The 12,223-nt window shown below is 45.3% G+C and overlaps 1 protein-coding gene across 3 annotated transcripts in view; it reads left to right on the top strand.

Annotated features, from left to right (window-relative positions):
- Positions 1-9,357, top strand: part of BLVRA (biliverdin reductase A) — a 47,756-nt gene extending 38,399 nt beyond the window's left edge. For all 3 annotated transcript variants that reach the window (XM_011958784.1, XM_011958785.1, XM_011958786.1), the window contains 3 exons: positions 2,485-2,592; positions 5,677-5,848; positions 8,992-9,357. In XM_011958784.1, coding sequence (XP_011814174.1) covers positions 2,485-2,592; positions 5,677-5,848; positions 8,992-9,250 — 539 coding nt within the window. In that variant the 3' untranslated portion in view covers positions 9,251-9,357. The remainder of the gene's footprint in view (positions 1-2,484; positions 2,593-5,676; positions 5,849-8,991) is intronic.
- Positions 9,358-12,223: the final 2,866 nt, after the last annotated feature.

Below are 12,223 nucleotides of genomic sequence, written 5' to 3'. Positions count from 1 at the left end.
GGCACAGTGGCTCATGCCTGTGATTCCAGCACTTTGGGAGGCCAAGGCCAGGAATTACTTGAGGTCAGGAGTTCAAAACCAGCCTGGCCAACACTGTGAAACCGTCTCTACTAAAAATACCAACAAAATTAGCCAGGCATGATGTGGGCACCTGTAATCCCAGCTACTCGGGAGGCTGAGGCAGGAGAATTTCTTGAACCCGGGAGGCAGAGGTTGCAGTGAGCCGAGATCACATCACTGTACTCCAGCCTGGGTGACAGAGCGAGACTCCATCTCACACACACCAAAAAAAAAGGAAACGATGCTGTTTTTCACATTGTGTTCTGTCAGGTAACATCCTTTATCAGTTCATCTAATTACTAATGATATAACTTCATTAGGTGGTATCTGACGGGCTTTTCCACTGAAAGTTACTTTTTTTCCCTTTGTAATCAGTGATTATTTTGTGAGAAGGTAGTTTATAACTAGTTAAATACCCATTCTCATCACACTTTCTGATATTCATTTATTATTTTATGTCAGTAGGAACTCATGGCTTTGTTTTTCTATTCAGTTCTGTTGTTACTTTTTATTATTCATATTGATGTCCACATTGTTCCAAATTTGCTCAGTGGGGAACCTCTTCCTGCCAGCTCCCTTGTCATTTTGTTATGTTTCCATTATTCTTTGAATTCTTGCTTTCTGGCACAAAGTGGTTAAGGCTCATCTTGTACTTTCTCTGTCTCAGCCTTGGAATTAGTCAATTCTCCAATGGCTAGTAACGTTTTGATGGCAAGATTGGACACTGGGTGTGCTTATGGCTTTGGGCTATCTCTGCAAGCCCTTTCAGTGAACAGACCTGGGAATATATGGATATGGATGTGTGTGTGTACTGTGGTTACCATGTGTGTTTATCACAATCAGGCATTGAGTGAATGACAGAAAAACAACCAAAGACAGTTGAAAAATTCATAGTTTCTTTAATAACCATGGATATGGAAACACAGAGACTGTTACATAGTGCTGGGGAAAATACAACATGTTCCCCAGAGTTTCGTGGCAGTGGGGGTGGGAGGCGGTGGGCGCAACTACCTGCGAGGAGAAAAGCTTCTACTTATTGCGAAGCGTTTTGTGCCATTTAGTTGTTGCAAAGCCATTTTGTGCCAGAAAGCTTCTACTTATCACAAGAAGTTCTCTTTGCCACATTCACATCTTAGGGAGTGGGTGGGAAGGACCCCATCCTCCCACACACCTGACATTTCTGGAGACTCCTGCGACAGACATCCTCCTCGCTCCTGAGGTGCAGGACAAGCCCAGAGCATTTGGCAGCATTTGCTATGAAGCTGGGTTAGACTAAGGTAACTGTCTCAGGAGCATCTCCCACTGGCCCAGATTTCTGTTTCAGTGAAACTGTAGATCATAACCACACTTTGTACTTAATCACAAAATAGTTCTGGTGCTTTAGGAAGCTTCTGGCCTAGAAATGAAAAAAATTTTATAGAGCAAAAAAAATTGTTAACAGCTTTCTTTTATAATCCAAAATTTATTTTATTAATTTTTTTATTTTTTGAGACAGACTGGAGTGCAGTGGCACGATCTTGGCTCACTGCAATGTTCACCTCCCAGGTTCAAGTGATCTTTCCAGTGCAGCCTCCCAAGTAGCTGGGACTACAGGTGCATGCCACCATACCCAGCTAAATTTTTGTATTTTTTGTAGAGGCCAGGTTTTGCCGTGTTGCCCAGGCTGGTCTCAAACTCCTGAGCTTAGGCGATCCACTTGCCTTGGCCTCCCAAAGTGCTGGGATTACAGGCATGAGCCATCATGCCTGTCCACGTTCTCACTCTGTTAGATTTTTATGTCTAGAACAGTAGCTAACTCTCTCCTGGCCCACAGATACATCACTGATCTCATCTTGCCTTTGGACATGGGTAGATACCATATTGTTCTCTTAGATTTTCATTTCACTTCTCAGGTTTTCATTTCATGAATTTCTCTTTTTTTCTTTTTCTTTTTGAAATGGAGTCTCACTGTGTCGCCCAGGCTGGAGTGCAGTGATGCCATCTTGGCTAACTGCAACTTCCGCCTCCCAGGTTCTAGTGATTCTCCTGCCTCAGCCTCCCAAGTAGCTGGGCTTACTGGTGCCCACCACCACACCTGGGTAATTTTTGTATTTTTAATAAAGACAAGGTTTCACCATGTTGGCCAGGCTGGTCTGGAACTCCTGACCTCAGGTGATCCGCCAGCCTTGGCCTCCCAAAGTACTGGGATTACAGGTGTGAGCTACTGTGCCTGGCCTTCATTTCATTCACTTCTGTTGTAAGCTTAGAAGTGGCAGCCTCTTCAGCTGGGGTGGGTGACAGTGGTAGGGAGGCAACCCTGGCTGTGTGCCCAGGGCACTTATCAGTGCTTCATGTCCTGTGTTAGGGGATGACAGAGTACACTCTGGGATGCACACCAAGACACAACTGACAACTGCCCTTTTTATTCCGTTTTTGTCGTTACAGGAAAAGTCTTGCACGAGGAGCATGTTGAACTCTTGATGGAGGAATTTGCATTCCTGAAAAAAGAAGTGGTGGGGAAAGACCTGCTGAAAGGGTCACTCCTCTTCACAGGTCAGTGCTAGGTGGGATCACAGGTCACGTGTGAGGTCCAAAGACCAGCCAGATTCTTTCCTGGCTCTCTAGTATGGGAGCTTGTATTCATTTCTGCTCAAGACTCTCTGACTCAGGGCCAATTTAATTTTCCCAGATGGGATTTAATTGCTTGGTGGCCCTTGGGTAAAGAGTAGATTAGAAATATCAAGCTTATTTATGCTCTGTCCCAATCTATTAACTAGTTGGAGATTGTTTTTCAACAGGAAGTTGTACATTAAAACTCTTTTAAAAGGACTGAGAGGTAGGTGCTCGGAGAGGAGAACATTTTTATACTTCATTAGGAGGAGAATATTTTTATACTTCCTTGCAAAGCAAATATAATATGAAGAGTTCCCTTCCTCCTCTAGCAAGTTATAAGGATGTTGGCGGCAACCACAATTTTTTTTTTTTTTTTTTTTTTTGCCAAGGTCTTACTCTGTTGCCCAGGCTGGAGTGCAGTGGTGCAGTCATAGCTCACTGTAGCCTCAATCTCCCAGGCTCAAGCAGTCCTCCCACCTCAGACTTCCAAGTAGCTGGAACCACAGGTGTGCGCCACAACACCCAGCTAATTAAAAAATTTTTGTAAACAGTGTCTCTCTATGTTGCCCAGCCTGGTCTCAAACTCCTGGGCTCAAGTGATCCGCCTGTCTCGACCTCCCAAAGTGCTGGGATTACAGGCATGAGCCACCGTACCCAGCTGACCACAGTATCTGATCTGCTGTATATGTAGCTGTTTACTTGATGTTGGTCACTCTTTGAGCAACTCCGTTAGCAATAAGAAATGGGCATGCAGGAAGCTCCTGCTCTTGTGGTCACTTTCGGATGGGCTCCTTCTCTGGCTATATCGTTGGGCACCAGAGCCACCATTCCTGAGGGCTTTCACTACAGAAAGGAGACCCTGGGGGACATGGCCTTGCATTTTTGCATAGTAAAGCCACTGATACATAGTGGAACCTCATTTCAAAATCTGTCTTCATCCTTGAAAATGGTAATGTGAGTACAAACCATTAATTTGTACAAGAAACCGTATTAAGTATGTGATGTGCATTATCTTAATCCATATGACAATCCTATAAAGTGGTATTCGCTACTCCCATTATACAGATAAACTGAAGCTCAAAGACATGAGTGACTTCACAGAGGCAATGTAGCGGTCATGAGACAGAGCTGGATTGGAGCTCAGCTCTCTAAGTGGCTGGAAGTGTTGTGGGTGGCCGCTTAGTATTCTGTCCGAAGAACTAGGCTGGGCACAGTGGCTCATGCCTGTGATTCCAGCACTTTGGGAGGCTGAGGCAGGTGGATCACCTGAGGTCAGGAGTTTGAGACCAGTCTGACCAACATGGTGAAACACCATCTTTACTAAAAACATACAAAAATTAGTCGGGCATGGTGGCATGCACCTGTAATCTCAGCTACTTGAAAGGCTGAGGCAAGAAAATCACTTTAACCCAGGAGACAGAGGTTGTAGTGAGCCGAGATCGCGCCACTGCACAACCTAGGTGACAACGAGACTCTGTCTCAAAAACAAACAAATGAAAAAAAAAACAAAAAAGAACTAGAGCAGACAGTAACCAGCCCTGGGGAAGTCTTTTTATTTTGTAAGTTTGATACTTAGGCCCTAGTGATTTCAAACCATATTGTCTATGAAAATTTTAATTTTTGTTTGGATTTATATATGACATTACTTTTTAAGAATATACTCATTGTTATTAGTCATTGTTTTCAGTGAATATCAAGGCCATAAGAAATGTTTTGTTTATAATGTAATGTAACAGATATGAAGTCTTTTAAACTTAGGTTATGTTTAAGATTTTGGCTGGAGGCAGACAGGAGCAGTATCTTGACCAAATGGATTTCTCACACCAATACTCTTTTTTATATTTATATATATATTTTTTGAGATAGGGTGTCACTCTGTCATCCAGGCTGGAATGCAGTGGTACAGTTATGGCTCACTGCAGCCTCGAACTCCTCAGGCCCAGATGATCCTCCCACCTTAGCCTCCTGAGTAGCTGGGGCAGCAGGTATGCACCACCACACCTGCCTAATTTTGTGTGTGTTTTTTGTAGAGACAGAGTCTTGCTATGTTGCCTAGGCTGGTCCTGAACTCCTGGGCACAAGCTATCTGCCATCCTTGGCATCCCAAAGTGCTGGTATTATAGGCATGAGCTACTGTACTCGGCCTTTTTAGGCTTACTGCAACCTCCACCTCCCAGGCTCAAGTGATTCTCCTGCCTCAGTTTCCTGAGCAGCTGTTACCAGCACCTGTCAACATGCCTGGGTAATTTTTGTATTTTTTTTTCGTAGAGATGGGGTTTGCCATGTTGGCCAGGCTAGTCTCGAACTCCTGACCTCAAGTGATCCACCCACCTTGGTCTCCCAAAGCGCTGGGACTACAGGCATGAGCTACCACGCCTGGCCCCAGTACTCTTTTGAGTATACTTTTTTGTTCACAAGATTAGGAAGACTAAGAAAACATTTAACATTGTATCAATTTTCTTGATATTGAAATAGCTCAAAGGTATTACCATTTTCTCCATACCTTCACACCTTATTGCCACTTACACATTGGGTAGTTATAAGAATACAGGCTTGTGGGGCTAAAATATCTTGATTCTTCTACTTTTACCAGACTACTTTAAATCATTAATTAAAAAGGATACATATGTATGTATATGTAGGTACGTGTTGTGTGTGTGTGTGTGTGTGTGTATGTATGTGTATCTACATATGTGTACATAGATATATATATTAGAAGCCTGAAACTTTTTTATTATCCTGTTTGGCTGGATTGACTGCTGTTTCCAGTAGAATGTTTTACTAAAACTGAATTTAATAAACAGGAAAAGACCGAGATGCTTTTATGATAGAGTTTAAATTCAGCCACCTGAGTTTTCATCAGTATCATTAATCACCTTGCCCGCCTACCACATAAGGCAAGGTCCCATTGTGCTGATCACTCAGCCACACCTTTTCACATCCCTGCCAGCCCCTGCCCAGGGTCCTCCTCTCCACCTGGCATTCTTGCTTCCCAGTTCCCACAGCATTTGTGATTTCCCACAGCTGGCCCATTGGAAGAAGAGCGGTTTGGCTTCCCAGCATTCAGCGGCATCTCTCGCCTGACCTGGCTGGTCTCCCTCTTTGGAGAGCTTTCTCTTGTGTCTGCCACTTTGGAAGAGCGAAAGGAAGATCAGTATATGAAAATGACAGTGTGTCTGGAGACAGAGAAGAAAAGGTAAGTCATGAGAAGCCATGAGGAGGAGGAAATTTAAGGACATCCTAGTACATTCGCAAGCATGATCCAAAGGGAGCCCCGAGGGGCTCGACCCTCACTCCCAGCTCCAGAAAGGCTGTCTACTTCTGCAGATAGAGTGCTGAGATCGCACTTGTGTTGCCTCATCTCATCCTCTCAGCAGCCCTGTGGGGTAAAGGAAGCAAACATAATCCCATCTGCCAGTCAGTAGACAGAGGCTTACAGAATGTCAGCAGGTTGCCTAAGTCACACAAGTCATTCATAGCAGATTTAGTAGTGGAAATTACGTTACCTTGGCTGGGCATGGTGGCTCAGGCCTGAGCACTTGGGGAGGCCAAGGGTGGTGGTTTATCACCTGAGGTCGGGAGTTTGAGACCAGCCTGGCCAACATGGTGAAACCCCATCTCTACTAAAAATGCAAAAATTAACCGGGTGTGTTGGCGCACGCCTGTAGTCCCAGCTACTTGGCAGGCTGAGGCAGAATTGCTTGAACCTGGGAGGCAGAGGCTGCAGTGAGCTGAGATCAGGCCACTGCATTTCAGCCTGGACAACAGAGCAAGACTCCTTGAAAAAAAAAAAAAAGAAAGAAAAAGAAATTATGTTAACTCTGTGACCTGATTTTTTTCCAGTGTTTTCTATGAAAGTTTTCAGGCATATTGTGAAGTTGAAAGAATTTTTCAGTAAACACCCATCCACCTAGACTCTGCCATTAACACTGTACATGTTCCCTGCAGGGCCACACATATCACCCCTCGGTGGAGCCAGAGTGTGAGGTTCTGTGCTTCAGCTTCAGCATCCCGTCACCCTGTCACACTGTTCCCAAAACATTCTGACTTATTTCTGATACCAAGTCTATTTTAACAAAAACACATTCATAATTTTCCTCCCAAAGCACCTGGGCTCTGTAAATTATTTAGAACAGTAAGGGATTTAGAGTGTTTCTAGATGCCTTTCCAGAGAGGTGGTAGTAAAAGAAGCAGATGTTGGGTATTTTAAAAAGAAAAAAGAATTTCAGTCCCTGAATGAAGCCTGATCTAGTCCATTTTGAGGAGTTTCTTCTTCGCTAGGAAAAGGCAGAGAGGCCTTGCAGATGAAGGGAAAGCACATGGAACCCAGCAGTGCTGCCTATGGAATGACCGACAGTGGTGGCCCAGGCTCTAGTGTGGCCATGTGTTAGGATTGCAGCCATGGTCAGACCTGTACACAGACAGTTGTAGTACCCTGTAATTAGAGGTAAAGATATTGTAGGGTGCTGTAGGAGCACAGGGAAGGGGAACCTGTACTAGGTCAGCTCATGCTTCTGACAAGAGGCAGTGCCTTGTTTGGTCTTGAAGTTGAGTAGGAGTCAATGAGGAAGCAAGATGTGGGGGAGGCAGAGGCTGACTCTCTTTTTTTTTTTTTTTTTTTTTTAATAATGAGACAGAGTCTCGCTCTGTCACCCAGGCTAGAGTGCAGTGGTGCGATCTCAGCTCACTGCAACCTCCACCTCCCAGGTTCAAGCAGTTCTCCTGCCTCAGCCTCCCGAGTAGCTGGGATTACAGGCGCCTGCCACCAAGCCTGGCTCATTTTTGTATTGTTAGTAGAGATGAGGTTTTACCATGTTGGCCAGGATGGTCTCAAACTCCTGACCTCAAGTGATTTGCTCGCCTTGGCCTCTCAAAATGCTGGGATTACACACGTGAGCCACTTGCACCCGGCCCTGACTCTCATTTTTGCACAGGAGAGGCAAGTATCAGATGAGGGGTTGGGACAGAGAGCAGTTAATATAATAATAACTTCTTAAAATCATAGTACTTTCCATGTCCCAAACTGCATTTTAAAAAAATTTTTTATCTACTTATTTATTTATTTTGAGACCAGGTTATGAGACTGGCTGATTTTCGTATTTTTGGGTAAGATGGATTTTTGCCATATTGTCTAGGCCAGTCTCAAACTCCTGGGCTCAAACGATCCACCCACATCAGCCTCCAGGCCTGGCCACAAATTGCATTTTTATCTCACAGTGTCACAGCAGGATAGGTAAAGCTGTATACTTATTACCATTACTTATTTTTACTAGTAAGGAAATTGAGGTACAAGAAAGATCTTGACATTCTGCATTCCCTCAAATCCCAAGATTCCATATTATTTATCAGGACACGAGAGGCCGGAAACGGTGGCTCACGCCTGTAATCCCAGCACTTTGGGAGGCTAAGGCAGTTGGATCACCTGAAGTCAAGAGTTCAAGACCAGCCTGGCCAACATGGTGAAACCTCATCTCTACTAAAAATACAAAACTTAGCCAAGCATGGTGGCAGGTGCCTGTAAACCCAGCTACTGGGGAGCCTGAGGCAGGAGAATCGCTTGAACCTGGAGGCAAAGGTTGCAGTGAGCCGAGACTACACCACTGCACTCCCGCCTGGGCAACAAGAGCAAACATCTCAAAAAACAAAAAAGGACATGAGAAATTTTCTTAGGAAGACTATGTAGAATACCTCAAGTTTATTTTTATTCAGTGTCAAAATAAAGCACTGAATAAATTGCATTAAAATTAACCTTTGTTACCATCTCCTAGAACATTTGGTAGACTGTACTATGAGCTTTTAAAACTAGTCATGGGAGGCCAGGCGCGGTGGCTCACGCCTGTAATCCCAGCAATTTGGGAGGCCAAGGCAGGTGGGTTACCTGAGGTCAGGAATTCAAGACTAGCCTGGCTGACATGGCAAAACCCCATCTCTACTAAAAATATTTTTTTAAAAGTAGCCAGACGTGGTGGCAGGTGCCTGTAATCCCAGCTACTTGGGAGGCTGAGGCAGGAAAATTGCTTGAACCCAGAAGGCAGAGGTTGTAGTGAGTCAGGACTGCACCACTGTGCTCCAGCCTGGGCGACAGAACAAGGCTCCATCCCAGAAAAAAAAGAAAAAAAAAAGTCACTGAAGGAATTCCCCTGCTTGATGGCAAAATTAAATGAAAGACTTTTTGGTTGTGAGGTTGACACAGTCACCCACAGCCTCTGGGAGGCTGGTGACTGCAAGGAGGATGGGTACCTGACAAGGACCTGTTACCAGGCAGTCTGGTGCCAGCAAGCACCCGCTTGTGCTCTTATGTAATCTCTAACGTGATTCTTTTGTCTTCTGTCTTTGCAGCCCACTGTCATGGATTGAAGAAAAAGGGCCTGGTCTAAAACGAAACAGATACTTAAGCTTCCATTTCAAGTCTGGGTCCCTGGAGAATGTGCCAAATGTAGGAGTGAATAAGAACATATTTCTGAAAGATCAAAATATATTTGTCCAGAAACTCTTGGGCCAGTTCTCTGAGAAGGAACTGGCTGCTGAAAAGAAACGCATCCTGCACTGCCTGGGGCTTGCAGAAGAAATCCAGAAATATTGCTCTTCAAGGAAGTAAGAAAAGGAGGTGATGCAGCACTTCCAAGATGGCACCAGAGTTTGGTTCTTCTCAAGAGTTGACCATTATCTCTATTCTTACAATTAAACATGTTGGGGAAACAAGAATCTTATTGTTATGAGCTGTGTTGGGATATTTGGGGTTAGGGGCTATGCAGTGGGGACAAGGCGAGAATGAACTCGTTGATTGAGCTGAACTAAATGCTTTGTAAGTCTGATTTCACTTACTCCTCCTAACAGCCCTATGAGATGGGTACTAGCAGATTTTTTTTTTTTGAGACCTAGTCTCACGCCGTCACCCAAGCTGAGTGTAGTTGCAGCTTCCACGTCCTGGGTTCAAGCAGTTCTCCTGCCTCAGCCTCCCAAGGAGCTGAGGATTACAGGCATATGCCACCATGCCTGGCTAATGTTTGTATTTTTAGTAGAGATGAGGTTTCGACACATTGGCAAGGCTGGTCTCGCTCGAACTCCCAACCTCAGGTAATCCACCTGCCTCAGCCCCTCCCAAAGTGCTGGGATTATAGGCATGAGCCACCATGCCTGGCACCAGGTCTCTTTTCACTGTATACTAGAAAATGTTTGAACAGAACTCTCTGAGATGATGGAGCCACTGCCTTTCTACTCTTGTGTTCTCAGCTGCCCTCTCTATCCTGGGGGTTGCTGCTGCTGCTGGAGCCCACACAGGCCATGTGCCACTGTGGCATTTCCTAAGCACTTCTGCCTCTGAAAGTGGCACCCCATGCCCCAGTCACAGTTCTTTCAGAGTGTCACAGAAGGAAATAATCCAAATGTATTCCTCAGTAATCTGTCCCTCTGTCCAATTTGAGGAAAAAAAAAAAGCCCTTAATCCCACTGTACTAATGCTCCTAAGTGTTGGGGGATCCTCCAGGAGGGCCTTGTGTCTCCAGGCAAGAGTCAACACAGCGGTGCCCTTTGCCCCTCAGCCCCTCTCCCTGTGGCAGCAGTGACACAGTGCCTGTCTGGTGAAGCTGGAAGAGGGACTAAGCACATGACACCCAGCCACCCTCTCCCTCTGAACCGATATCCTTAGGGTGCACCTGAGCTTGTCCATGTGGCAGATGACTGAGGCAGCCGCCTCCTCTGCAAGTAGATGACCTGCAGCTGTGATGAATTGAATTACCCTAAGATAGAGCCTAAGAGTTAACCTAAGACAGAGTTACCCTAAGAGCCTAAGACAGCGTTACCCTAAGGTGGATCCTAAGAGTTACCCTAAGACAGTTACTCCGCAGGGAGCCAAAGGCCCGTGGGATGTGACCAACTCGGCATTCCGCTGGAGGCTATATGATCAAACAGCAAACTGTTTACCATGAGTGCAGGATGTGGGTAAACTCACACTGCCTTGCCACCAAAAGGTTTGCTGAGGGACATCACTCCCTGGCGCCAGGCTCCTGGAAGTTATCTATTGAGAAATCTAGTGCCTATTATTCAAAGGATGCAGTCCTGCAAGCATGCTGTGAACCAAACGACTGACCGACAATTACCCAACAACCATCCTCGCACTTTATCTCTTTCGCCTAATAAATACAGAGGGCTGTGTAAAGCTCAGGGCCCTTGTCCACTAGAGGCAAGATGCCCCTGACCCCTTCTTCCAAATATACTCTTTTGTCTCTTGTCTTTTGTTCCCACATTCGCCCCCCTTTGTTCAGTCCCCCAAGGTCTATGCAGATTACAAGTGGCGCCCCAAACAGCAACAGGATCAGGTGCTCTGCATAGTGGCATCCGAAAACACAGGACTTCGAGGACATGAATGAAGAAGTTCTGCTGGAGCAGAGGAACTGAAATTGACGAGGCGGCCGGGCGCGGTGGCTCAAGCCTGTAATCCCAGCACTTTGGGAGGCCGAGACGGGCGGATCACGAGGTCAGGAGATCAAGACCATCCTGGCTAACACGGTGAAACCCCGTCTCTACTAAAAAATACAAAAAACTAGCCGGGCGAGGTGGCGGGTGCCTGTAGTCCCAGCTACTCGGGAGGCTGAGGCAGGAGAATAGCGTAAACCTGGGAGGCGGAGCTTGCAGTGAGCTGAGATCCGGCCACTGCACTCCAGCCTGGGCGACAGAGCAAGACTCCATCTCAAAAAAAAAATTAAAAAAATAAAAAATAAAACAGGCCCATCAAAAAGGTCTTAGTTGATTCTTCTGTTTTCTCCACTTAGAGTTTAGTTTGTACTGTACTTCTACCATTATCTCCTTATTATTCTGTGGGACAGCAGGCTGAATCTAAAAATCTGAAAGAATCTGTTGTCCCACCAACAGCTCCAACTGAAAATAAAAAACAGGAGAGGAAGGATACAAATTGGCCTATACTGCCTCCTCTAATTGCAGAAACATCCCTACCGCCTCCTTCGGTAGCAGAAATAGAAACCCCCATACAAAGAATTTTACACTCTGCTATCACACCTGGAGAGCCCCTAGGACCTTGCGCTTTTCCTATTTCCATAAGGCCTGATCCAAATAATCCACAGCAGTTTATTCACAAACACACCACACTAGAATTTCAGTTGTTGAAGGAATTAAAAACTAACGTGGTCAGTAATGGAGTACAAAGCCCATGTTCCCAGAGGAAGGAATGCTAGATGTAGAACTCTGGGAACAAGTGGGGAGAAATCTTAAACAACATCAGGTGCAAAAGCATCAAGTCCCAGTAAAATCTTTAATGTTATGGGCTTTAATTAGAGCAGCCCTGGCTCAGTTACACACAGAAGAGCCTAAAAAGAGGAAGGAGGAGAAAATGTCACCTGCCTTATCACCTCCTCTTCCCCCAACCCCAATATCACCAGGTCAAAATAACAGGAAACGGAGGTCTGACCTAAGCCTCCTCCTCCAATAGATAGGAAAAAGGACAGAGGATATGCCACAGCCATCAGTCTGTTAGAGATGAGTTCTAAATTTCTCTTCAAAGAATCAGTGTCAGTATGTTCAATTCTTTGCCTTCTACTTTTTTTTTTTTTTTCAT

Source organism: Colobus angolensis, unplaced genomic scaffold (genome assembly GCF_000951035.1).
Source record: "Colobus angolensis palliatus isolate OR3802 unplaced genomic scaffold, Cang.pa_1.0 Scaffold475, whole genome shotgun sequence".
Classification (NCBI taxonomy): Eukaryota; Metazoa; Chordata; class Mammalia; order Primates; family Cercopithecidae; genus Colobus; species Colobus angolensis.
Note: the sequence above shows the minus strand (reverse complement) of the source record. Positions and strands in the feature narration are given on the sequence as shown.